At 44.7% G+C, this 27,057-nt stretch overlaps 3 protein-coding genes across 6 annotated transcripts in view; all 3 read right to left on the reverse strand.

Annotated features, from left to right (window-relative positions):
* The window catches only part of ZNF512 (zinc finger protein 512), a 39,642-nt gene extending 32,611 nt beyond the window's left edge, over positions 1-7,031 (reverse strand). The window contains exons 1-2 of one of the 4 annotated variants that reach the window (XM_070069293.2): positions 6,800-7,002; positions 6,200-6,258 (exon numbers count right to left, since the gene is read on the reverse strand). In XM_070069293.2, the coding sequence (XP_069925394.1) occupies positions 6,200-6,258; positions 6,800-6,829 (89 nt within the window). In that variant the 5' untranslated portion in view covers positions 6,830-7,002. Of the gene's footprint in view, positions 1-6,199; positions 6,259-6,799 lie in introns of all 4 variants that reach the window. The other 3 variants (XM_070069294.2, XM_070069296.2, XM_070069295.2) reach the window with 3 other exon arrangements.
* Positions 7,032-7,158: 127 nt separating this feature from the next.
* SPATA31H1 (SPATA31 subfamily H member 1) lies at positions 7,159-17,235 on the reverse strand. The gene is made up of 2 exons (XM_089327071.1): positions 11,637-17,235; positions 7,159-11,522 (listed from the first exon to the last, which is right to left on the reverse strand). The coding sequence occupies exons 1-2, from the start codon at positions 17,233-17,235 to the stop codon at positions 7,390-7,392; spliced, it is 9,732 nt and encodes a 3,243-aa protein (XP_089183197.1). The 3' UTR covers positions 7,159-7,389.
* Positions 17,236-19,096: 1,861 nt separating this feature from the next.
* LOC103347712 (SPATA31 subfamily H member 1) lies at positions 19,097-26,648 on the reverse strand. The gene is made up of 6 exons (XM_089327072.1): positions 26,602-26,648; positions 26,312-26,407; positions 23,384-25,195; positions 20,404-22,249; positions 20,056-20,367; positions 19,097-19,228 (listed from the first exon to the last, which is right to left on the reverse strand). Exons 1-6 carry the CDS (start codon positions 26,631-26,633, stop codon positions 19,097-19,099), a joined length of 4,230 nt encoding a protein of 1,409 aa, XP_089183198.1. The 5' UTR covers positions 26,634-26,648.
* Positions 26,649-27,057: the final 409 nt, after the last annotated feature.

Raw genomic sequence — 27,057 nt, forward strand, 5'->3', positions numbered from 1 at the left:
TCAACCGGAGGGACAGAGCCCCTCTCACAGTAGACAAGCAGCCCCTGAATCTTTGTTTCAGTGTCTCTGCAACTGGTGAGTTCTCTTCTGCTCTCCCGGATCCCCATCCATCCCACTCAGACAATGTTTCTATTTCTCTTCTCTGTTTGGCTCTATCCTGGTTCCCCTTTACCCTCTCTGGCTCAGTCTTTGGTTTGGTTTCTGTTTGGGTGGTCTGTAAACATGTGGGACAGGTTGAAATGCCAGGCTTCTGGGTTCTTGGTGTGAGCAGTCTAATAGATCTATCCATAAGGGCTCCCAGGACTGAGCACTCTGGCAGGTGTCAGATAGGTTGCATCTCAGTCCCGGTCTCAGGTTTTGAGTCTCCAGGAGCTACAATTTTTGGTTTTGGCTTCATTCTTTCTGAATACTCCTCCCACTCCACATCTTTTTACTCTACAATCTTGCCTCCCAGCACATCACCTCACACCTCTCCATCACAGCAGCATTTGGCTGGAGGGGTGGGTGGAGCCTGCCCCCACAGTGTAGATTCAAAGGACCTTGCAGGGAACAATCCCATGCTGTGTAGGTGTCCAAGGAGGCATCTTTGAGGTCTTTCCTCCTTTGAACAACCCTGGCACCCCTGCCTTTTCCCTCTCTGATCTCTCGTTTCTCTTTCCTCCCTGCTGTTTGTATCTGCAGGTAGGGTCAGAACCAAGAGCACTTGTATTGACACGTAGCCACATGGTGCATGGTTGTGGAGACCACATCCAGCTCCCGGACCTTTCATAATAGACCACAATCTCCATTAAAAGGCACATAATGGGAAAACCCCAAGTATCTTCAGGGACTCTCCCTGGGTTTCATTTTAAGCAACTGGGAAAAATTTAGGTTGGATGGCTTAACAAGGAAAAAGTTATTTATTTCAATACTATTTGGCTTCTATACAAGGATAGGGAGACGTGGCCCATGAATGGGTCACCAAATTGTAATACTAGTCTCCAGTTGGATTTGTTTTGCAAATATGAAGTAAAATGAGGAGAGACCCTCTATGTTCTATCAGGACACCAAGCTTCATGATTCCTGTGGAGTTTGCACAGCTAGCATTCCTCAGCCGCCACAGCACACAGACTCTAACCCTGACCTTCTTACTGATCCTATCTTTAAAACCCTGCCCCTCAACCCTCATGGGCTTCCACCCCTCATGCTCACTGGCATCCCCGATGCCAACCCCAGTATCCTCCCCACCCAACCATCCACTCTATCCTAACTACCAAGTTTAAGGCCAAGGGTGGACCATATATGGAAGAGACAGTACCCTCATAAAACCAGAGGACTTAAAGAAATCCAACCCTTGTTCCAGAAGTTCTTGGAGCATGGGTTGATTAAAGCTGCTCAATATCCCTGCAACACCCAGATTCTCCCAATCAAGAAGCCAAACAAGGAGTATTGATTATACCAAACCATGGTTCCAAACTAATAGACTCTACTTACTCAAATACCTGGAGATGCCTAATACTATATTGTCCTAGACTTAAAAGATTTTTTTTTTTTTTTGTATTCCCCTTCACCCAGCATCCCAATACCTTTTTGCCCTTGAGTGAAGACACCAAGTTACTCATGAAGCCACACAATACACATGGGCCATGCTCCCTCAGGGTTTCAGATAGTCCTCAGCAATTAGGAAATGCCCTAGCAAGAGAATCAAGAACTGACCCTACACTGGTTCAAGTCCTGGCTGCTCCACCTCTGGTCCAGCTCTCTGCTATGGCCTGGGGAAGCAATATAAGGCGGTCCAAGTCTTTGGGCACCTGCACCTGGATAGGAGACCTGGAAGAAGCTCCTGGCATCAGAATGGCCCAGCTCTGGCTGTTGCAGCCATTTGGGGAGTGAACCAGAAGATGGAAGACTTCTCTCTTTCTCTCTGCCTCTGCTTCTCTGTAACTCTGCCTTTCAAATAAATAATCTTTAAAAATATTTTTTAAAAAAGAGAATTGACCCTAAAAAATGGCACACTTTTATTACAATATGAAGATGACTTGTTGATCCAGCTCCTCTTGATGAGATTCTGATTACATACTAATAATATAAAAACTTTAAATTTCAGGTCAGAGACATAGCACAGAGAGTAAAGCCACCATCTGTGATGCCAGCATCCCATACAGGCACTGGTTCACGTCACAGCTGCTCCACTTCCTATCCAGCTCCCTGCTGGCCTGGGAAAAGCAGCGAAGACAGCCCAAGTGTTTAGGCCCCTGCCACCCACATGGGAAACCTGGATGAAACTCCTGGCTCTTGGCTTCAGCCTGACCTAACCCTGGCCATTGAAGCCAGGGGAGTGACCAGTGGATGGAAGATCTGTCTCTCATTCTCTCTCTACAACTCTGAATTTCAAATAAATAAACCTTAAAAAGAACTTTAAATTTCATAGGTATTTAAAAAAAGAATATAAAGTCTTCCCCTCAAAAGCCCATATTTACTTACAAAGAGTCCAATATCTGGGTTTTTATTTTGTCCCGAGAATCCCATTCCCTAGCTGTTGACTGCAAACAACCTATTATTTCTCTACTAGTCCCTAAAACCAGAAAACATCTTCAGGGACTTCTGGGAATGAAAGGTTCCTGCTGTATCCGGATCCCAAATTCTGAGCTCATGACAGAACCCCTAAATGAAGCACTAAGGGGCAAAGAGTGAGAACCTCTGTACAGGGACCCAGAACACCAGTGGGTGAGGCCCAACTTAGAAAAACCACTTAGTCTTTGTGGCTGTGAAAGGTTGGGAACTGCCTCAGGAGTTCTGACTCAAAGGTAGGGTCTATCCAGAGACCGATGGGCCTTTCCATAAGAGCTGGACTGTGTGGCTCAGGGAAGGCCCGGTAGCCTAAGAGCACAGTTGCCACTGCACTGTCAGTCAACAAGGCCTCTAAATTAATGACAGGACAATCCACAGAGGTACAAACACTTAACCAGGTGCAGACACTGTTAAGAGATCAAAGGGGTGGGGGAGAAGAAAGATAAAAGGAAAAAAGCAAGTGTCCCTATTTACAGATTATCATGATTGTTTACTAAGAAAGTACCAGATAATCCAGGGGCCTGCGCTGTGACGTGGCAGGTAAAGCTGCCACCTGCAGTGCCAGCATTCCTATATGGGCTCCAGTTCAAGTCCCAGCTGCTCCACTTCCAATCCAGCTCTCTGCTATGGTCTGGGAAAACAGTAGAAGATGGCCCAAGTCCTTGGCCCCTGCACCAGCATGGAAGATCCAGAAGCTCCTGGCTCCTGGCTTCGGTATGACCCAGCCCTGGTCACTGTGGCCATTTGGGGAGTGAACCAGCAGATGGAAGACGTCTCTCTCTGCCTCTGCCTCTCTGTAACTCTGCTTTTCAAATAAATAAATAAATCTTTAAAAAGAAAAAGATTAAATTCACAGGATTTAGGAATCCCTTTCTCTAGGTCTCTTTATTTTTAATAAGTGCTTTAACCCACTTTCCCTAGAAGATCTTATGAAGATTTATTTATTTGGAAGTCAGATAGGCTCAATGGCCAGGGCTGTGTAAGGCTAAGGTCAAGAGCCAGGAACTTCTTCCAGGTTTTCTGTGTGGATGGCAGGGGCCCAAGTACTTGGGCCCATCTTCCGCTTTCCCGGAACATTAGCAGGGAACTGGACCAGAAGTGGAGCAGCTGGGACACAAACCAGTGCCCACACGGGATGCAGCACTGCAGGTGGTGGCTTTACCCACTACACTACAACACTGGTCCCTCTTTTTTTTTTTTTTTTTTAAGGACTCAATATAAAAACAATTTAAGTATTTCATGCTATCTACTTATCAACTCATGGCATATTATTATCTGTGAAGAAACAGACTGATCCCAAGTTCCCTTCCCATGAATGTACCAAGAAAAAGCTTTGTTTTGATAGGATGACTATCAGAGTTAGAGTGACTTTACAATTTGCGGTCACTCTTGTGCCAACTCTGATCTACCAAGAATTTTTAAGAGCCTCTAGTTTTTTTCTAGGTGCAAAAATTTAGATTTCATTAGAAAAGATTTCAGTTCCCTTCAGTATCCTTCATAGACTTCTCTAATTCTGCTTAATATTTTAAGTTCTCCATGATTTCTTCTACTTTACTCTTTCCCAATATCACTTCTCACCACTGGTGTATGTCGAGAAATAGTGCTTTAACCACTTTCCATAGAAGACCTTATGAAGACACTAGAGAGGAAAATATCATATTTCCTATTACTTTCTATAGTTAATGATTCCCAATTCTATATTTCAGATCAGCTCCTCTGAGGTTCAAGCCCATTTACGTTTGTTCCATATACTGCTCCTCATTCAGCGACTTCTAGTTCAGTGAATGACTCCAACATGGATCTGGTAGCTAAAGTCAGAAACCCACAGACGATCCAACCTCTCTCTTCTTACACACCTCTAGCTATCACAACCTGTACAAGTATATCGGGAATATCCGTACTGTTACCTCCACAAGCCGCACTTTCTTCATTTCTCTCTCAGCTTTCTAAAAATCCACCCTTCAGTAATTGAAGATGAAACTCGATGAAGGGCAGGATGGGAGAGGGAGTGGGAGAGAGGAGGGCCGCAGGAAGAAGGGAGGTTGGGGGCGGGGGAGCCACAACAATACAAAAGTTGCACTTTGTAAATTCACATTTATTAAATAAAAAAAAAGAAAAAGAAAAAAAATCCACCCTTCATAACGCCGCCAGAGTGAACTTTCTAAAACCAACATCTGGCCATGTCATCCCCTCATTTAAAACCCTCCCAGGGAGCACCCTTGTCATCTCTTGCTAGGTGACACCACAGGATGCATCTGGAAGTGCCTCACCAACTGCCAGCTCCATGTTCCTGATTTCTCAGTCTCTAGAACTCCACTGGACCACTAATCTGCAGGCGCGCATTTCCCCTTGTATTCCTTCTATATGTTGTGTTGTAGCCAGAGGGTCCTCACAAGACACAAGCACCATGCTGCTTGGATTTTTCCAGCCACTAGAATCATGTGCCAAATATACCTCTTTTATTTATAGAGAACAATTTTTCAAAAAGTTCTTGGAAAGAGGGAATTTAAAAACAAATTTATTGGGGAGTGAACCAACAGAAGGAAGACGTTTGTCTGTCTCTCACTGTCTATAACTCTACCTGTCAAATAAAAAAAATAAAAAAACAAATTTATTTTAGCACACACACAAAAAAATAAAATAAAACAAAACCCTCTCAGGGAGCCAGTATTCTGGCTCTTTAAATAAGTGAATCTTAAAACAACAACAAGAAAACCTCTTCAGGATAAAATCTAAACACCTTAGCATACTATTAAAGGCCCTTTATGATCTGGCCCCAGCTAACCTGACAATGATTTCCCTGCACTCACTCCATCCTCCATGCCAGTCACACAGAACTACTTGCTAACCCATTAACTTCTTTCACCTGCTCACAAGCTGTTCTGAAAAATTCTTTCTCCTTCAGGTTAACTGTATTATTCCTTGACTTTGACTTAGGAGTGACCTGCTCACTCTCACTCCCCTTCCCAAAGCTTATTAAATTCTCATTTTAAAATATTTACATAGCACACTGTATTATGTTGATCTACTTGCCTGTCTCCTCCTTTAGACTGCTTGTTCTGTTTTTTATGTTTGTACTACACAGCTGGTACACGGCAGGCATTTAATAAATGTTAGCTGAATGAAAGAGTCCATCTGAGAATTTCTAGTCAATGAGAATCTTTTCTTTTGGTATTAGCCATGGAAAAACTTACCACAGTCGGTATACAAAATAATTAACCAGAATTGCAGTCAAGTAATTTGAAAATACAAGGATTTCTTACAGCCATTTTTATTGCCTTTCTCAAGTTCATCAACGTATTTATGAACACAAATTGGAGGTCTGGAAAAACACAGGGCTACCACCATTGAGTCATACGTTCCGTTTTTATTATAATCTGTACGTGTTTTCCTTTTTCTCCCCCACACTAGGTTTAGGCCAGCACTGTCCAATCCAGTAGCCACCGGCCACAGGTGGCTACTTAAAGTTAATTAAAATTAAATTAAAAATTCAGTTCCTTAGCCGCACCAGCCACACATTTTCAGGGCTCAAAAGCTAATACGTGGCTAGTGGTTATGATCCTGGACAGCGTAGAAACACATTTTCTCCAGTTCCACTGGACAGCGCGGGCGACACAATTATAAAAGGACCTGAGAAAACCTCACTTACTTCTTGGCGCCCACGCTCCTCGGGCTCCTCTGCTGCTTAAAAGATGTGGGTCCCGGAGTCTAGCAAATCACAAGCACGCCAGTGAGTGCCAGGGACGTCGGAACCTCGACCACAAAAAAAGACAAACTCCCCCCACCCTGTGCCCCAATGACGCTCTCTCCCGGGGCAGCGATCTCCCACGGAGGAAGGCAACACTCTTCAGGAAAAGTGCGCCGCCCTATCTCCCGGCACCGCAGACGCGGCTGACAATACCACAGCCCTCCTCTTCCTCCATTCTCAAAGCCTCGTCCCAGTGACAGGCTCCGAAGGGGGGCGGGGGGGCGGAGAAAACAAGACAACGGATCTGCGAGGCTTCGGGGATAGAACACGAATAGAAACTAACGGCAATCTGCCGGGGAACTGAGTCCAAGGACATGGGGGCCAGGCAGCAAAAAAAGTGGGGGGAAAAAGAGGGGGGAAGGTGGGTCGGATCTAGAAGGGTGGGGCCTACGATGGGCTCTGATAAAACCAACTCTGAGCGTGGGACAAAAGCGAGGGGCCGCGTGTTCCGGGCTCGACAGCGCTACCTCTAAAGCATAACGGTCAAACCGAGAAACTCACGGCGGGTACTGCACCGAGTCTGGAAGACATCACTGCCTCTCCACGCCTAACAATTTCACCCAAGGGCTCCGGCCAGACCAACGCCACTTCCGCTCTCCTCGCCTCTCCCGGATGTGGACTTGGCGCCGCCTAGCCCTGTTCTGCACGTCTACTTCCGCCTAGCAGCTTCCGAGGGGGGCTGCGGCCGGAGTGAGTCACGTGACAAATCACCCTCCGATTCCTCCGAGACCCCGCCCCCAGTAGGCTGGGCCCGGGGAACGTGTGGGAGGGGCGAAGGGGCGGAGTTTGGGGGTCTCAACCCGCCCGCGGGACCTCTCTCTCCTGTTGCATCCGTTCGCACGCCACCTTGGGACCGTCCGTTCTCCACCCACCCCACGAGTGGTCTTCTAAAGGCACATAGATTTCAAGTTTGGCCCCTTTATTGATTTTAGAGAAATTACAGACCCCTTCTCACCCCCCCTCCCCTCAGGTAGAGAGAGCAGAAGCCCTTCCACGGCGGAGGGGGCAGGAAGGAAGCCAGGAAAAGGCAGGTCAGCGAAACTCGAGGGAGACAGTGAGCAACAGGGGCGATCTCTCCTCAGCGACTCATTTCAGGCCTCCAAACTTGCCCTGCTTTGAGGTTTTTCCGTGTGGCTCCTGGGAGACGTGTTTGAGCAACTCTTGACATCTTTAGACAGACTGTGCCTGGGCCTCTCCTTAGGGGAACCGTGCTGGGGTCTCTCCTTCGCGGGACTCGGAGGGATGTTCTCCGCGTGGCTGCGCCCGCTCCTCTCGGAGTGGCTGCGCCGGCTCCTGTCCGAGTGGCTGTGGCGGCTCCTCTCGGTGGGGCTGGGATACGTTCTCTCCGACTGACTGCGCCGGCTCCTCTCAGAAAGCCTGAGCTGCCTCATCGCGGGGGGAGCGTGCCGGTTCCTCCCACAGTAGCTGAATCCTCTCCTCTCGGAGGCGCTGCCAAGGCTCCCCTCTGAGGGGGCGAGGCGGCTGCTGTCTGCGGGGCAGCGGGGGCTCCTGTCTGAGGGACCGTGGCGGACCCCCTCTCGGGGACCGCGATGTCTCCTCTCGGAGGGGCTGCCTCGGCTTCTCTCCGAAGGGCTGTGAGGGCGCCTCTCCCGGGGACTGTGGTGTCTTCTCTCCGAGAGACTTTGCAGGGTTCTCTCGGAAGGACTGCGATGGTTTCTCCGACAGCGACTGCGGTGGCTGCGCTCCGAGAGACTGCGAAGGGTCCTCTCGGAGGGGCTGCGCTGGCTCCTCTCGGAGGGACTGTGTAAGTGCCCCTCGGAGCAATGTCGGGAGAGCCTCTCCCTGAAGCAGCCGCGGGGGTTGCGCTCTTGGGCTGTGGGCTTCTCCTCACAGGGTGAGACTCTCTTCCTAGGGTGACCAGGTAGGGTCCTCCCTCGAGCCTGAACTCTGCTTCCTGGTTGGGGCAAGTCCTTAGACCCCTGCCTGGTTTCGTTTCTGCAGAACCTTTTCTTTGCTCTGCTGCTACTGTCGTTTTGAACTGTATCCAGAGGCTGGATGACGGCCGTAGCCTGGAGACTGAGATCTCTTTGGGAAACTCTGGGCTCAGGCAGCTGGAGAGGGCTGGATTGGAGAGCTTGCGCTCCTTTTGGCCTTTCAGGTGAACTGCATGGATCTGTTCCTCCTGAGGGCGTGGGCTCCTGCTTAGTGGCAGCACCTGTTGGCTTTTGTGTGCCAACTGGCATCTTGTCTCTTTTGTTAGCTCTCGGTAAGTGATGGGCCCTGGCTTTTTGTTTTGGATGGCAGTTTTTGCTTGACGGCAAACTGTCTGGCATTGTCCTGTCCCCGGGCTTCTGTCCAACAAAAGCTACAATTCGGTGTGCTGTTTGGAATGCCTGCTTTAGGCCCTGAAACAGCAATTGCATGAACCTGGGTTGGGAAGATTTCTTAGATTGTCTTTTTAGAGAGGCAGAGCTTGTGTGAACTGTTCCAGTCCTCTTCCTCCTTGGAGGGGCTGGTAATTCTGCACAGGGACTTTCTGTTGTGGTTCTGCTGTTTGTGTTTTGTGTTCTAAGTCTCTTAGTGAGTCTTTTCTTGGGATACTTTGAAACAGAGGTCTTTTTGGTTCTCACTCTAACCCATTTTTCATCCTGATCGCTTTCAGAGGCACTGTCTGATAGAGAGTGAACTTGAATGAAGTCATAGTGCCCAGGGTCTCCAATGTTTCTCTTTTTTACCAGCTCTGGACTGTCACATTGCCTTCGCCTGATGTGGACTTGTACAGGAGCAGGAGACTGGGAAGACCCGGATTGGAAATCTATTGTGGGAGCAGGACTCTTGGAAGCTTGAGTATCGATTTTACCTTTCCTTTGTGATGCTGGTACAGGATTCTTTTGTGCGACAGGTCTTTCTCTTCCACAATACTTTGAGACTTGGGATCTTTTTCCAGTTCGCAACCTAAAGCCAAGATGCAACCGAATCTCTCCATGGCCTTCTGGAGTGCTTACAAGGTGGAGTTGTGGATAGATAAGCAGATAAGGCCCAAAAGTGGTCTGTAATTTATGACAGCAATTAAATCCCAAACATCGGCCACACTGTAGGCAGATAGGGTATTTTAGGACTAGACCTGAAGCTAGAGGAGGCACATTGGGGGGTATTTGACTCCTTAAGAGTTTTGCTGCTATTTTTAGCTGCAGATCTTGTAGTAATTGGAACTGCTCTGAGAAGTCAGTCTTGGCCTGGGGAAGATAACTTGGCTTTAGAGAGTGTTGAGACTCAAAAGTCCTTGTTTCTGAGTCACTCTGTGAGTTCTCGCTCTCTTCCACAGGGACAGGCTCTTCCCTTTTGTAAAATATCCTGAGGGAAGACTCTGACTTTACTGGGTCAGGAGGCTGGCCCTCTGCACATGAGATAGCCATGTGCTGAATGACTTCCTGGGATGTATCACTGAGCCTTGAGTTTGTTTTCTTTATTCCAAATCTAGTCCCAGAGTATTGTTGTATTATGGAAGATGTGGAGCCACGTGTCCACATCCTTAAGGTCATTCTTTTCTCATGACCAGGGCATAAAGTGTGCCTCTGAATGTAGGTTTTGACCACTGAAGGCTGAGAAACAGCACCAGGACCCTTCTCTAGGAGACTCTGAGAAAATTCCATCAGTTCAGCTGGAACCCCAAATAAATTCTGAACAGATTGACAGGTATCTGCAGTGACTCTTTCTGCTAAGCATGTTCGAGAACAAAGCTTCTTCTCCATAGTGGTCCCCAAGACATTCCCTAGCATTAGCATAGTAGAAAGATATTTTCTAGGTAGTCGCTGCATACAGGCATGATTCTCCCAGACATTCTGTCGTCTGCCCAGGAAAGACGAGGTAGGGCCTTTTTGACCCCCTGGTCCCCCTTGAAATGTCCTAGGTGGTGACCTCCAGCTTTGTGGTAGATGTCGGGAGAGATTCTGTAGTGAGTTCTCTAACTCCTCTAGTTGCTTCCTTTTAATTCTCTCCTTGGATATTACATCCTCTCCTGGGATCTCAGGACATGGAGTTTCCATAGAACTAGTTGTCTTATCATAGGGTTGATTATGAAGGGCTGATGGGAGGATAGGAGACTGTATCATTGTAGGATCTGTACAGGACTCTTCAGGCTGCAAAATATCTGTCCTGAAGTTTTTTATATCCAAAGTTGTTGGTACACCTAGCATCCCAGATTGCTGAAGACTTCCTAATTCAGATGTTCTGACAGAGCTTGAAATAAGTGATGTTGAAGAGCTGTGTGGGAAATTACTGAAATCATTCCCTATTTGCAACTCTTTCTCAGACATTAATTCCTCAGAGTCGCTATTCTGACACATCTGTCTTCCATCCAAATCTTCAGATTCCATGACTTTAGGATACTCAATTTTTATTCCCATAGATTTCACAGCTTGAAGCTTTTGTTCATGAGTCATTATTGTAAGCTTCTCAAGTGGAGATGTTTGTTGTGAGGTTGATTTTTCAGATTTCACTTGAATATTTGACCTTGGAGTTAATTCTACAGGTTTTACCAGTTCTTGAAAATATGGCCTTGGGAGTAAATCCAAACAATCTATTACATCAAGCCCTGATCTTAGAGCTACTCCTGTTGGTTCTACAACCTGAGGAATTGGTCCAGGTGATAATTTCTCAGATTTCACAGTTTGAAGTAATGGCCCTGGTGTTAATACAGTCTTTATGATTTGAAACCCTGTGCACTCCATTGTTTCCAAAATGTGGTGTGTTGGCTCTGTGTTTAATTTCTTAGATCTCATGTTTTGTAACCATAGCCTTGAGGTAAACTCTGAAGCTCTCACATTTTGAAGCTTTGGGGTTAACTTAACATTTTCTTCCACTTGAAGTGTTGTTTGTGGTGTTGTCACAGATTTTACAACTTGCACTGGTGGTCCATGGATCGCTTTCACAGATACAACAATTTGTGGGGGAGGAACTGATATTGTTCCTACTGATTGAGCAACTTGCTGTGCCCTTGCAGATTCTGTGACTTGATATAGTGGCTTTGGACTAACCTTTACAAATTTTATAATTTTATCCAATGGTCCTGAATGTTTCATATTTTGATTCTGTGACTGTCTTAGGCTCTTTGATACCTCTCCTTGCTGCCATGTGTCAGAGGTGAGCTCCATGGATTCTGCATGTCCCATAGCTTGACTTTCTTGCTTTGGGGGCAACTCTAAAGATTCCTCCATTTGCAGCTTCTGCTTAGAGGTCAAACTTAGAGATTCTGAGACTTGATGTCCTAACCCTAATGTTAGCCTTGAAGAGCCCAAATAATGCTGTGACCTTGGGATAAATTCTTTAGGTCCCTTCACTTGCAGCCCTGTCTCAGAAGTTAACTCTACAGCATGATATCCTAGTCCTGGTGTCATCCATGAAGTAGAATCTGGGGTATGATGAAATGACTTTGGAATCAATACTACAGATTCTTCATTTTGCCATCTTTTCTCAGATATTACCCCAGCAGGTTCTAAATCTTGAGGATAGGGCCTTGGAGCTCTCTCTGCACAATCAGTGGTTTGATTTATTGGTTTTGGAGTCATTCCAAGGAATTCTTTCCCTTGCAACCTTGGTATAGAAGTCAACCCCATAGCTTCTGGAATGTGATGTTTGCATTCTGGAGTCATCCTTTCAGATTTCACAACTTGCTGCAGTGGTCTTTTATAAAACTTCTCCAAATCCTTAACCTGAGGACATGACTGAGAGAGCAATGCCAGAGTTTCTGGAATTTGGTTGCTTTTCCCTGGGGTTAAGTCCAAGGATTTTGAGCCCTGACCCCTTAGCATCAGAGTAAGATCACCAAATTCTGGCACTTGAAGACCTAATTGTAGAGGTACACCTGAAGATTCCATGGCTTTGCCTGTAGGCTTTGGGGTCAACCTCATGGTTTTATCTATAGTTTCTAATCTTGTATGTGCCAACCCTTTTGCCATTTCTGAAGACTCTGTGGTTTCATTAATTGGTACTGAAGTCAAATTCACAGATTTAAGGACTTGATGCCTTGGCTTTGGGATCATCTCTACATATTCTACAAACTGATTTTGTGGTTTAGGGATTATTTCAGAGGATTCTGTGACTTGACAACTTTTTCTTAGAGTTTGCTCCTCAGATTTCACTCTTTGAATTGGTGGCTGTGCTAACTGCACAGACTTTACAGTTTGCTGCAGAGATACTGAAGACAATTTTACATGTTTTATGCTTTGTAATTTTGGCTCTGGAGTACACTCCGAAGATTTCACTCGCTGCTGCTGTGATTCTGCAGGCAAATCTGAGAATTTAACACTAGTCAATATTGGTCCTGGTAAGAACTTGCTGCTTGACGCTGGTGCCATCGCCTCTGATTTAACACCTTGCTGACCTGAAATCAATTCTTGGTAATTTATACCTGGCTGATGGGACCCTGGACTCAGCTCCACAGGTTTTACATTTTGAAAACATGACTTTGGTGTAACAACCACAGATTTAATACATTGTGACCTGAGGCATGATGTCAACCGTAAAGAATTCACATTTTGAGATTGTGGCCATAAGTTTGACTTTACATCTTGAGAATGTGGCTTTGATATAAACACTGTAGATTTCTCACTGATACAAGAAATCAGCTTCTTAGAATTCACATCTTGAGACTGTGGCCTTAGTTTCAACTCTAGAGATGTCAAATCTTGAAAACATGGCTTGGGTACAAACACCATAGATCCCATATTCTGCTGCCTGAGGTGCGAAGGCAACTCCTCAGAATTCACACCTGGAGGATGCGGTTCTGTATTTAACTCCACAGATTTTACTTTTTTAAAATATGGCTCTAGTACAAACAGTTCACATTTCAAGTCCTGAAGCCTAGAGCCTGGAATCAGTTTCACAGAATTTTCACCACAAAGCAATGGCTGTTTGTTCATCTCTGCAGACTTTACATCTTCAAGCAGTGGCTCTGGTAAAAACAGCACAGATTTCACATTCAACCGAGGACCCAAAGTGAACATAGGTTGCGTAACTTGCTGCTGGGACCCAAGGTGGTTCTCTATAGATTGGACTCCTTGAAAGTTTGTCCCTGGAGTTAACTCAGAGGGTTTCCCATCTTGCAAGTGTGGTCTAGAGTTGCATAGAATGGATTTTTTATTTTGAGATTCGGACCCCAGGTTCAATTCAGAGGGTTTTATCCCTTGTACTTGTGGACCTGGATTAAGCTTTATAGAATGCATGCATTGAAGTTTTGACTCTGAATTCAACTCAGAAGAATTTTTTCCTTGCTTCCGTGGGCCACATTTGAACTCCATTGGCATTGTACCTTCAGACTTTGTCCCTGGAGTCAATACATATTTTACATCTTGTAAATGATACACAGGGTTGAACACAACTGATTCTGTGCCTTGAAGCTCTGGCCCTGGACGCAACTCAGAAGATCTCATACCTTGACATTTCATCCATGAAGTCGGTTCCAAAGAATGTACACCTTGCAAGTGTGACTCAGGTTTACATCCCATGGAATTTATACAGTGTGGTTTTGGCTTTAGATTTAACTCAGAAGAATTCATATACTGCCTTGGTGGCCCAGAGTTACATTCCATAGGTTCTACATCTAGAAACTTTGGCTCTTGAGTCTGCTCAGAGCATTTCACACCTTGCAAATGTGGCCCAGGGTAGCACCCGGTAGAATTTACACACAGATGTTGTAGCTCTGGGCTGCACACAGAAGAATTCATATCTTGCAAATGTAGCTCAGGGTGGCATCCACTAGAGTTGCCACATTGATGTTGTGGCCCTGGACTGCATGCAGAAAATTTCACACCTTGCAATTGTGGCCCAGGGTGGCACCCGGTAGAATTTACACACTGATGTTGTGACCCTGGGCTGCACACAGAAGAATTCATATCTTGCAAATGTGGCTCAGGGTGGCACCCACTAGAGTTGCCACACTGATGTTGTGGCCCTGGACTGCATGCAGAAGATTTCACATCTTGCAAATGTGGCTCAGGGTGGCACCCAGTAGAATTTACACACTGATGTTGTAGCCCTGGATTGCATGTGGAGGAGATTACGCCTTGCAAGTGTGGTCCAGGTTGGCACCCACTAGAGTTGCCACATTGAAGTTGTGGCTCTGGAGTACATGCCAAAGAATTCATGCCTTGAAAATGCGGTCTGGAGTTACAACCAGTAGAATTTACACATTGACGTTGTGTCCCTGGAGTGAATGCAGAAGAATTCATGCTTTGTACACATGGCCCAGGGTTGCACCCAGTTGAGTTTACGCACTGAAGCTCTAGGCCTGAGATGGATGCAGAAGAATTAACATCTAGTAAATAGGGTCTAGGGTTGCATCCAGTAGAGTTTACACGCTGACACTGTGGCTCTGGAATGGATGCAGCAGAATTCACACCTTGCAAATGTGGTCCAAGGCAGAACACTTCAGGTTTTATTCCTTGATCTGACTTAGGGTTCAACTCAAAAGATTTTACATCTTGTAACTGTGACCCAGTGTTGAATGTCATTAAGTTTTTACACTGAATCTGTGGCCTTGGATTTAGTTCAGGTGGTTTCTCTGCTTGCAATTTAGGTACATGCTCGAATTTCAGAGGTTGATCATATTTTGTCCCTTGAAGCTTTGGCCCAGGGTGAAAGTCTAAACACCCCATACCTTGAAGCTTTGTTCCCAGGCATAACTCAAGAGATTTCACTTCTTGCAGCTGTTGCTCAGAATTGAAGTCCATAGCTTTAACACCTTGAAACTTTGTTCCTTCACATAATTCAGAAGATTTCTTTTGTTGTAAATGTGGCCCTTGATTAAACACCATACATTTTTCACTTTGAAACTCTGGCCCTTGAATACATTTACAAGATTTCTCATCTTGCTGCTGCTTTCCAGCATCGAATTCAGAAGGTAGCCTCCCATGAATCTTTGATTCCAAGGCCAAATTAGAGAGTTTTGCAACCTGCGATTCTTTGTTAAGATTGACCTCAGTAGAATCCATTGTTTGCAGGTTTGTTGACTCAGATTTGATACTATGTAACTTTGTCCCAGGATCGAATCCCATGAGTTTCATTTCTTGTTGAGGGTGGCTCTCTGGTGTCCACATAGATTTCCTATCTGGTAATTGTAGAGCTGAGTTGGACCCCATATATTTCTTATCTTGTACCTTACTTAATGTCAACGCTAAAGATGTCATGTTGTGCCACAGTGGCCCCAGCATGAATCCCAGAGGTTTTGCTTTTTGCATCTCTGACCCTGGGACCACTTCAGAAGATTTCACACTGTGCAAGGGTGGTCCAGAACTGAACTCCATAGATTTTGCATCCTGAATCTTTGTACCCAGAATCAACTTGGAATATTTAACATCTTGCAACTGTGGGCCTGAGCTAAACTCCACACACTCCCCACTTTTAAGCTTTATTTCTGGTGTTAATTCTGAGGATGTCATACTTCGTAACACTGGGCCATGGTTCACATCTTGAAGCTTTGTCCCTTGAATAAACTCAGAAGATTTTTCACTTTGTGGTTCAGAGTTGAAGTCCACTGATTTTGTATCTTGAGGTTTTGTCTTTTGTATTGCCTCAGAGGATTTCATTCCTTTAAGGTGTGTTTGAGAACTGAAATCCATAGATTTTACACCCTGGAGCTTTATGTTCATTATCTGCTCGGGAGATTTTCTGTCTTGTAACTGTGGGCTTGAATTCAGTTTCACAGATTTCATATCTGGAAGCTTCCTCCTCAGAGTCAAATCACCTTGTAACTTTGGTCTAAGTTTGAATTCTACAAAATTTCTTCTTCGAAGTTTTCTCCCTGGAATCACTGGAGAAGATCTCACACTTTGTAATTGTGGTCCAGAAGAGAAACCCATACATTTTTCATCTTTAAGCTCTATACCCACGATCAACCTAGAAGATTTCACATCTTGCAGCTGTGGACCTGAGGTGGATTCCAGCAATTTCACTTCCTGAAGCTTTGTGCTTGGCATTGACTCACAAGATTTCACATCTTGCAACCATGGCCCAGGTTTGAAGTCTGTAGATTTGACACCTCGAATCTTGATCCCCTTGATCAAATCAGGAAATGGTATACTTTTCAACTGTGAGCTGGAGCTTAACTCTGTAAATTTTGTTTCTTGATGTGTTGTCTCAGGAGTCAACTTAAAAGATGTTACACCTTGCTGCTGGAGCCCAGAGTTAAGTTCCTCAGATTTCACACCTTGAGGCTTCATCTGAAGAGCCAACTCAAGCGCTCTTATACCTTCCAAGTATAGTGGGGAGTTCAATTCTACAGCTTTATCACTGTGTAATTGTGATCCTTTGTTAAATACCCCACATTCCACTTCTGGAAGCTTTGGCCCCTGTGTAAACCCTAAAGACGTCATTCCTTGAAGCTGTGTTCCAGGGGATGACTCTAGAGGTTTAATTTCTTGCAACTGTAGTCCTGGGGTCAACTCAGGAGATGTCATATCTTGCAAAGGTAGCCCAGGTTTGAATTTCATAGATTTTATATTACAGAACTTTGATCTTGAAACCGGGTCACCTGACTTCATACTTCTCAACTGTAGCCTAGGTTTCAAATCAATTAGTTTGAATCCTTGAGGTTGATGTTCCCAGAATGATGTCAAAGGTTTAATATCTTGGAGCTTTGGCCTTGGAATCAACTCAGATGACTTCATATCTCTTAACTGTGTTGAAGGTTTCAATTGTACAGTTCTGAGACTTTGAGATTCTGAACCAAGATTTAGCACAGTTTTTGTAGCTGGGAACTCTGGTCCTGGCATACCCTGGACAGATTTCATACTTCCAAGCTGTGGCCCTTGGTTTAATTCCCCAGTTTCTGTACAATGAAGCTGTGGTTCTGAGGTCGATGCCACAATTTTCCTCTTTTGTAGCTCTGGTACTGGGGACAACTCGGGGATTTTCACATGCTGCAATTGTGGTCTACAGTTACACTCCATAAATTTTGCAGCTTGAAATTTGGGCCCCATAGTCAATTTAGATGACTTCACACTTTCCAACGCTATCAACTGCTTCAAATCTGCAGATCTGACACCTACAGATTGTGACCCAAGATTTAACCCTACAGATTTCATACCCTGGAACTCAGATCCTGGTATCCACTGAATGCATTTCATACTTCCAAGCTGTGGCCCTTGGTTTAATCCCCAAGTTTTTGTACATTGAAGCTGTGGCTCTGAAGTTGATGCCAAAATTTTCCCTTTTTGCAGCTCTGGTGCTGGGCACAACTCAGAGATTTTCACACACTGCAACTGTGGCCCACAGTTGCATTTCATAGATTTTACATCTTTAAGTTTGGATCCTACAGTCAATTCAGCTGACTTCACACTTTCTAACTGTGTTGAACACTTCAGATCTGCAGGCTTGACACTGAGAGATTGTGTCCTAGTATTGAACCCTACAGATTTTATACCTTGGAACTCAGGTGCCGATATCCACTGGACAGATTTCATACTTCCAAGCTGTGGCCCTTGGTTTAATTCCATAGTTTCTGTACATTGAAGCTGTGGCTCTGAGGTCAATGCCAAAACTTTATCTTTTTTCAGCTCTGATCCAAGAGACAAATCAGGGGTTTTCACACATGGCATCTGTGGCCCACAGTTACTCTCCACGGATTTTACGCCTTGAAGTTTGGACCCTACAGTCAATTCAGCTGACTTCATACTTTTTAACTGTGTTGAACACTTCAGATCTGCAGGCTTGACACTGAGAGACTGTGTCCCAGTATTGAACCCTACAGATTTTATACTTTGGAACTCAGGTGCCGATATCCACTGGACAGATTTCATACTTCCAAGCTGTGGCTTTTGGTTTAGTTCCACAGTTTCTGTACATTGAAGCTGTGGCTCTGAGGCTGAAGCCAAGCTTTTACCTTTTTGCAGCTCTGGTGCTGAGGACAACTCAGGAGTTTTCACACAGTGGAACTGTGGCCAGCACTTACACTCCACAGGTTTTATACCTTGAGGTTTGGACCCTACAGTGAATTCAGGTGATGTCACACTTTCTAACTGTATAGTATGTTTCAGATCTGCAGGTTTGACACATAAAGTTTGTGACCTAAGATTTGATCCTACAGATTTCACATCTTGGAACTCAAGGCCTGGTATCCACTGAATAGACTTTGTACTTCCAAGGTGTGGCTCTTGATTTAACCCTGCGGTTTTCACACCTCGAAGCTGTGGCTCTGAATTCGATGTCAACATTTTCTCTGTTTGCAGCTGTGATCCTGGGGACGTCTCAGGGGTTTTCACGCCCTGCGATTCTGGCCCACAGTTAAACTCCGTAGATTTTACATCTTGAAGTTTGTGCCCTACAGTCAATTCAGATGACTGCACACCTCCCAACTTCATGGAAGGTTTAAACTCTGCCAGTCTGACGACTCGAGATTGCGACCCAAGATCTAAGCCTACAGATTTCACCCGCTGGAACTCAGGCCCTGGTATCCACTTAATGGATTTCTTACTTCCACTCTGTGGCTCCTCATTTGATTGCACGGTTTTTATACCTTCAGTCTGTAGCTCTGAAATTAATACCAGAGGTTTCACTTGGTGCAACTGTGATCCCAGGGTCAACTTGGGGGATTTCATAGTTTGTAACTGTGGTTCACATTCAAACTCTTTAGCTTTTAAATCCTGGATATTTGGTTCTGGAGCCAACTCCAGTGATTTAATATCTCTCGATTGTAGTTCACAGCTGAGATCTACATCTTTAGATTTTGGCTCCGGAATTAACTCCAAAGACATTGCCCCTTCTGACTGAGACCCTCTATTCAATTGCTCTGAATTCACACATTTCCACTCTGGTGAGTTTGTAGATATCTGACTGTACTGTTCAGACCCAGGAGTTAAATCCATAGGTGTACTCTCTTGAAATGGTTGCATTGGGGTTAAATCCACAGATGTGGCTCCTTGAAACCCTTGATTTCTGGTTATATTCACAGACTTTACTACTTGCTTCCTTAGCCTTGAGGTCAACATCACAGATTTTTCGCATTGCAGCTGTGGATCGGGAGTGCTCTTTACAGATTTTAAACTTTGGAGCTTTAAACTTGGAGTCATCTCCACAACTTGTACATCTTGCATTTGTGACTCTGAAATCAATTCCTTAGGTTTCATGGCTTGCACTTGGGATTTAACACCTGGAAGCAATGGCTCTGGTACAAATGCTGCGTAATTCTCACTTTGCATCTCTGGCCCAAGTTTCAGTTCCACAGCTTTTGCATCTTGCAGTTGTGTACCTGGGACCAACTCCACAGTTTTCAAATCTAGAATTCTTGAACTTGGGGTCAATTCCATAGATTTCACACCTTCAAGCTTGCAATCAGGGCTAGTTTCTACAGATTTGACATCTATGTGTGATCCCAAGAGTATCTCCACAGATTTGAAACCTTCTGGCTGTGGACTCCGGGTTTTCTCCTTAGATATTGTGCTTTCCAGACATGGCCCTAGAGTTAATCCCACAGATTTCACATCTTCCAATGGTAATGCTGATGTCAGCAAATCAGATTTTAAACCTTGATGCTCTGAGCCTGGGATCAGCTTCCCAGGTTTCACACCTCCTGCCTGTGGCCCTGGGGTTAACACCATAGAGTTGATGTCTCCTAGCTTTGGTTTTGGTGTTAACTGCATAGATTTTATACCTCCTAACTTTGGTCCTGGACTTAGCACCACAGATTTCTTATTTGTTAACTGTGATTCTGTGGTAAGCTTCTCAGGTTTTAAACCTTGAAATTTTGAGACTAGGGTTATCTCTACAGATTTTGTATTATCTACCTGTGGCTCTACAGTCACCTTCTCAGATTTTAAACTTTGCAGTTTTGAGACCAGGGTCTGCTCCACAAGTTTTATAACTTTCATCTTTGATCCTTGGATCAATTCAGATTTCTTGTCTTGTAACTTTTGTCTTCTGGTCAACTCGGAATGGTTTACCTTTGGCAAATGTGGTGCAGGAATCAACTCAATAGATTCTATACCTGTTTTCCGTGGCTCTGAAATGAGTTTATAAGAAATTTTACCCGCAACGTTTGGCACTTGGTTCACCATTACAAGTTTTATACCTTTTAACAGTGACTCTGGTTCTAACAATTCCAATTTAATCCCTTGCTTCTCTGGTCTTGGGGTTGATTCAGCAGATGTTACCCCTTGCCTCTCAGGCTCTGAAGCCAACTCCAAAAATTTCACACCTTGGAGCTGTGGCCCTGAGCTTAACTCAGAAGATGTCACACCTTGAGGTTGAGTTCCTGGAGGTGTCAGATCAAAAAATTTGACATCTTGTAAGCATGGCCCTGAGTTAAGCCCAGCCTGTTTCATATCTTGAAACCCTGGAGACATCTTCACTAATTTGGAATCATGCAGGCCTAACTCTGGAGTCCCCTGCACAGAATTCACATCACAAACTATTAATCTTGGGATGTCCTCCCCAAACTTGACACCTTGAAGCTTTGGCCCTGAAGTCAATTCAGAAGATTTGATGTCTTGCAAGCCTGGTCCTGGGCTTAGTTCCACAAATCTCATACCTTCGGGTTGTGATTCTGGAATCAGCTGTTCAAATTTGATACTTTGATGCTTTGACCCTGACAATTCACTTTCTTGCATTGAGGAATCTGGGATCAATTCATCAGATTTCATGTCATGATGGGTGGGCCCTGAGATTAAATCTACAGGTTTTTCTCCTTTTAAAAGTGGCCCTGGAGATGGCTTTGAAAATCTGACACTTTGCAACTGTGGCCCTGGAGTCAGTTCACAAGATGTGAGAGTTGGCTGCCATGGGCTTAGATTTTGGAACTGTGCCCCCTTGTTCAATTCCCCCAGTAACTCACTTTGCTGTACTGACCCTGGTGTCAGTTTCTCAGATCCTACCACTCCTATTGTTGATTGTTTGATTAAATTAACATATTTTGCTTCTTGTGGCTGTGACTCTGGATCCAATTGACCAGACTTGACTCCCGGGATCTGTGCCTCTGGGGTCAAGTCCATAACATGCGGTTTTGGTTCTGTACTTAACTTTTCATAGCCTGCCATGATGGGGGATGACTCAGAGCTTGTTTCCACAGGTTTCAAATTTTGCTGTAGTGACTCTGAATTCTCATATCCCATCCCTAGTCCTAGAGTCAACTCCAGAGATCTTGTTTCTGAATATGGTGGTTCTAGAATGGTCCCCAGGCCTTTATCAACTTGAGGCAATTCCGTCCCCACAGTTTCTGTGTCATTATAGTCTGACTGGAGGGGTATCTTTGACAAATCAGTACCTTTTGAACATGGTCCTAGTTTCAGATGAACAACCATACTCTGGGACTGTGGCTGTGGGGCCAACACCTCTAATCTCACACTCTGCATCTCTAATCCTGGTATCAAATCCAGAGATTCTTTTTGTGTGTGTTGTGACTCTAAAGTCTCCCCCATCGCTTTTACAAGTTGGGGTGTTTTTTCTGAAGTGCACTGGAATGACATTGAGCTCATCTCCATAGATTCTGAAGTTTGACTTAATAGCCCTGGGGTAATTCCTGAAGACACCTGTGTCAACCCAATGGATTCTTTCACTTGGTGATGATTGTCAGAGGTCAAATTTGCTTTTGTTTCTTGATATTCTGGCTCTGAAATCATCGCTGAATATTCTGAAGCTTGATGCCATGGGGTCAGTCCTTCACATTCTATAACTTGATGATTTGATTTTGAATTCATGTCTACAGATTTTACTGCTTCAAAGTGTATCCCTGAGATCTGTTCCCCATGTCTCATCCCTTGCACCTGTGTCTCAGGAATTGCATTCCCATATTTTCCCATCTGAGGAGTGTTCACATCTTCAAACAGTAGTCCTGGGACTCCCTTCTCAGATCTCATATTTTGTAACCATGGCTTTGGGGCCAACTCTACAGATTTTCTGTCTTCTGATAGTGGTCTTAGCGTCAACTCCATAGCATTTAGACCTTGAAACTCTGATGGTAGGGCCAAATGAACATATTCCATACCTTGAATCTGTGAACTGGTGGTCAAGTCTATAGATGTCCTACTCTGCAACTGTGGTGCTGAAGCTAACCCAGCAGATTTTACAGTTTTCAGTTGTGGTCCTAGGGTCAGTTGGATAGATTTCACACCTTGAAACGGAGACGTTGGGGCTGACTGCACATATTTCCCACTTTGTAGTTGTAATGTGGGAGCTAATTCCTCCAATTTTGCACTCTCCTGTTGATGTTCTGGGGCTAAATCTACAGTTTCCACAGTTGGGATAATCTGTCTATGTTTTACCATTTGTGAATCTAAACCTGTGGTTATGTCTGTAGATTTCATACTTTGCAACTTTGGTTCCAGGGCCAGGCTCTCAGATTTTACATTTTGCAATTCTGGAGATAGCTTCAAACAATCCATAACCTCAAGTTGTGGCATTGGCTTCACCCCCATATGTTTCACACCTTGAAACAGGGATGTAGTAGTCAGTACTGGAGATTCTGTGACTTGATGTGGTAGATTTTGTCGTATTCCTATAGATTCTGTACCTTGACTTGGTGACCCTGGGATTGTCCCTAATGATTCTATTATTTGGTGCTGTGAATCTGTCAACTGTATAAATTTCCCCATGTGTACCCATGTGTCAGAGGTCAACTCTATATTTTCTATAACTTTATGCTTTAACCTTGGGCTCCTCTCTGAATATTCTAGGATTTGATGCTGCGGGGTCAATCTGGAAGGATCTATGACCTGATGAAGTTCTGGGGCTAATGCTGAAGACTCAGTGGCTTGGTGATAGGGTTGTGGAGTCACCGCCACAGAGTTTAGTTCTTGAATCTGTAACCATGGAGTCAATTCCTTAGATTCCTTGACTTGAGATATTGGCCCTGGGGTCAAATCTTGAGATTCTACAACTTGTGACTGTGGTGCTGTAATCATTTCCATGGGTGCCCACAGTGCTGTTGGAGTTGTCTTTAGAGAATGTGTAGATTGATGTGATCGCGTTATAATCATCCTTGCTGATTCCATGACTTTAGATGGTAGCTTTGGAGGTAAACCTCCAGATTCAACAGTTCCTAGTGGCGCAGTAGAAGTGGGAAAGCCAGAGTAACAAGTTAAAACATCTGGTTCAGTTGGCATTGGGGTTAGATTTTCAATTTGTGGCTGTGAAAATGGAGTCAAATCCCCAGATTCTATAGCATGTGCCTGTGCTGGTGGAGTTATCCCCATGACGTCCATGGCTTGTAATAATGCCACTGGAGTTATTTTGTAATCCATGACTTCATGTGGTGGTGTTGAAATCATTTCCAACAATTTTTTGTTCTGATATATTAGTCCTGGATTCATCTTTACTTGTTCCATTGCTTGACTATATGACCCTAAGGTCATGCTCATTGGTTCCATGACTTTATGCTGTGTCCCTGGAGACATTCCAACAGTTTCCATGACTGAATGTGGTAGCCTTGGACTCAGCTGTTCTGGTTTTATGGCTTGATGGTCCAACAATGTGTCCATCTTCTCTGACTCCATTACGTGACATTGTGGTGTCCTTGGGGTCATTCCCACTGTTTCTGTGATATGTGGATGTGATTTGTTAATCCCCATAGATCCCATGACTTGAAGCAATGCTACAGGAGTTACCTTCACATTATCTGTGACTTGATTCAACACTCCTGAGGCCTTCCTCTTTGACTCCATAACTCGGTGCTGAGGATTTGAGGTTACCTCAATGGATTCAGTGATTTGATTTGATGGTTTTGGGGTTATGCTCACTCTTTCCATGGCTTCTGTTGGTTTCACAACTTGATCTGATTCGGTTGCTTCTGGGTGTGATTCTGGAATCATCCCCATTGAATTCATGACCTGTAACAATGCCAGTGGAGTTACCCTTAAGTTATCTGTGACTTGATATGGTAGCTTTTGGGTCAACTCCACATTAGTCACTTGTGTCTTATGCTGCTGTAGCTTTTCTTCTATAAGATCTATGACCTTCTGCTCTATACTAAGCTCTAGCATGTGTTTTGGGTCCTTGTTCAATACAGTGTTTTCCTCTTCAATTATGTTTACTCCTAAACTTCTGGGAGGTGGAGTGCCCATTGACATAAATGAAGTCTTGGATTCAACAATTTGGGAGCCACCCCCATGTTGTGACTGCTTCGCTGAGATAAAGGATTGTGAAATTTTTGTTTCTGTCCTATTTAATCCAGATTCCACACCAATGTTCACATGGAGCTGAAATGATGAAAGGTCTGGGGATTTATTGTTGGTATTTTGCTCTATGCTTTGATGAATGGGCATAGATAACTTGGCTTGAGATTTTTCTGTTTCAGGAACTCCTTCTTGTACTTCAGTTAGGTAATTCAGTAATGCCCATGATTCCTTCACAGGCAGAGGTACTGTTTGTTCCCGCAAAGTACAAACTTTCCAAGACATATGTCCTTCTAGCTCCCCCCTAGCCAAAGAGGAGAGCCGGACTGGAGCCTCTCCAGGGACTTGTGGTCTCTTCTTGGAAACTGAATTTGACCCATGGTCTGATGCCAAATGCCTCTTGCTCCTTCTTGCATCTTTTATATTTTCTTGATTGCAGAGATTTAAAGGTTCAAAAATAGAGTTGATAAAAGAACTTTGAGATTGTAAGGATGAAAGAGTTGCCAAATTCTGTAAAAGTTTTGATTTTTCAGGTTCTGACAACTGAAAAGGAGGCAGGGATGTGCCTTTGTTCTTGAACATTGATGGTTGCTTTTTGGGGGAAACAGGCAAACTGTTGCTCCGGAATTGCCAGGTTTTTCCTTCAGAAAAGGCAGGAAAGTGAGAATGTCTGGAATTGATGCCTGATGATCCAGAGGAGATGCTGTGGTTGGTGGAACATTTTGCCCTTCTGCAGTCACAATAGGGTAGAACAGCCTCCTGAGCCACAAGAACGGAGGAAGTGGTAGAAGAAATCGCATCTGGTGGTTCAGGCAAACTCAGTTGCATAAGACTTGATCTGAGAAATAAAAGGAAAAAAGTTTCCATTTGTTTTAAAGTAGGAAAAGAAAAAGGAGAGTAGCCATTTTTTAAAAAGATGTATTTATTTATTTATTTATTTATTTGAATGTCAGAGTTATATATAGAGAGAGGGAGAGATACAAAGAGAGTGATCGTCTATCTACTGTCTCACTCTCCTAATGACATTACAGCCAGGGCTGGGCCGTGCCGAAGCCAGGAGCCTGCAACTCCATGTAGGTCTTCCATGCGTGTGGCAGAAGCACTTGAGCCCTTTCCCGCTGCTTTCCTAGGCACATTAGCAGGGAGATGGATTGGAGGTGAAGCAGCCACATGGGGACTCAAACCAGGATGGCGCTCATATGGGATGCCATGTTGTAGGTGGTGGCTTAACCCTCTGTGCCACAATGCAGGGCCACCAGAAAGTGGCCATTTCAAATGCAAAATATTTTTGACCTGAGGGAGAGTTGGGGAAAAAAGGTTTATTTCCCCATCATCAATTACTTATTGAAAGAGTTCCTCCTAGGGGCCACATTGTGGTATAGCAGGTTAAGCCACCGTGACACCAGTGGTTCAGGTCCTAGATGCTCCACTTCCAATCCTGCTCCCTACTAATGTGTCTGAGAAAGCAGTAGAAGAGGACCCAAGCGCTTGAGCCCCTGCCACCCATGTGCAAGATCTGGATGGAGTTCCAGGCTCCTGGCTTAAGCCTGGCCCAGCCCTAGCCACTGTGGCCCTTTGGGAAGTGAACCAGCAGATGGAAGATATTTCTCCCTACCCCATCTGTAACTCTGCCTTTCAAATCAATAAATATTAAAAAAAAAAAAAAAAGAATTCCTTCACCAGGACAAAGGGAGGCAAACTGTTTCCATTCCACTCAGAAATTATCCTTACTACTTTGAACCTAGAACTTCTCCCACCAGCAAAACTGACTCCCTTTTCACCTTTCTCTCTCTCTCTTTCTCTCTAAGATTTTTATTTATTTATTTGAGAGGCAGAGATACAGAGAGGGAGTCGCCTTCTCTCTCTTCCTGTTTTGCTCCCTCCCTCTCTCCTTTCCTCCCTCTTGAAAGTTCTACCATTTTTAATCCACCAGCCGGAAACTACATTCCCAGACCTTGCATTTTCCAGGTGTTGGAAGATCTGTTGAAGACTTCTGTCCATTGACCAGAGTATATATTCCTGGGTCCAGCCCACAGGGAATCCTGAAACACTGGATACAACAGTTTGTCAGTCAGTGTAATTGAAGTGATATTAAAGTACAAGTAAGGAGAGCAGTAAGACAAGAGATTTAATTTGGAAAGGAGACACCTAGGGGAAGTAAAATAGAGTACCAGGCATTGTAATCCTAACTTTTACAGTTAGGATAGGCTGTCACAGAATAGGATCAAGGCAGACTTTACTCACCACGTCATGTGAGCTTCGATGCAATCCGTCATGTTTTTTTCTAACTGTGGAACTGAGAGTAGGAGTAAAGAACCTATTAGCATCATGACTATTGAGATCATGTGGTCCAACCCCCTCATTTTGCGAATAAGGAAACAAACATGGAATCATGCTCAAGATCATAAAACTGGTTAGCAGTAGAGCTCAGACTTAACCCAGGTTTCAAGTTAAAAAAAAAAAATACATGTGGGGCTGGCACTGTGGCGTAGCTGGTGAGGCCACTGCCTACAGTGCGGGCATCCCATGTGGGCTCCGGTTCAAGTCCCAGCTGCTCCACTTCTGATCTGGCTCCCTGCTGTGCCTGGGAGGGCCCCTGCACCCGCATGGGGAACACGGAGGAGGCTCCTGGCTCCTGGCTTCAGATCGGTGCAGCTGTGGCTGCTGCGGCCGACTGGGGAGTGAACCAGCAGATGGAAG

This window comes from Oryctolagus cuniculus, chromosome 2 (assembly GCF_051225735.1).
Source record: "Oryctolagus cuniculus isolate XC-2025 breed Fujian yellow rabbit chromosome 2, ASM5122573v1, whole genome shotgun sequence".
In the NCBI taxonomy this organism is placed as follows: domain Eukaryota; kingdom Metazoa; phylum Chordata; class Mammalia; order Lagomorpha; family Leporidae; genus Oryctolagus; species Oryctolagus cuniculus.

Bases quoted from the DNA above. Each gene is read 5' to 3' on its own strand.
- LOC103347712 (XM_089327072.1), bottom strand. From the start codon at position 26,633: ATGACGGATTGCATCGAAGCTCACATGACGTG. The intron at 26,408-26,601 runs GTGAGTAAAGTC...TGTTGTATCCAG, and splicing joins ATCGAAGCTCACATGACGTG to TGTTTCAGGATTCCCTGTGG. The intron at 25,196-26,311 runs GTCTGGGAATGT...TTTATTTCTCAG, and splicing joins CAACACCTGGAAAATGCAAG to ATCAAGTCTTATGCAACTGA.
- SPATA31H1 (XM_089327071.1), bottom strand. From the start codon at position 17,235: ATGGGGCCCAAATTTCAAGCTGCAAAATTTATGGAGTGTAACTGTAGA. The intron at 11,523-11,636 runs ATCATGCTGTAG...TAGGGTTAGGAC, and splicing joins GATGACACCAGGACTAGGAT to ATCAAGTCTCAGAATCTCTA.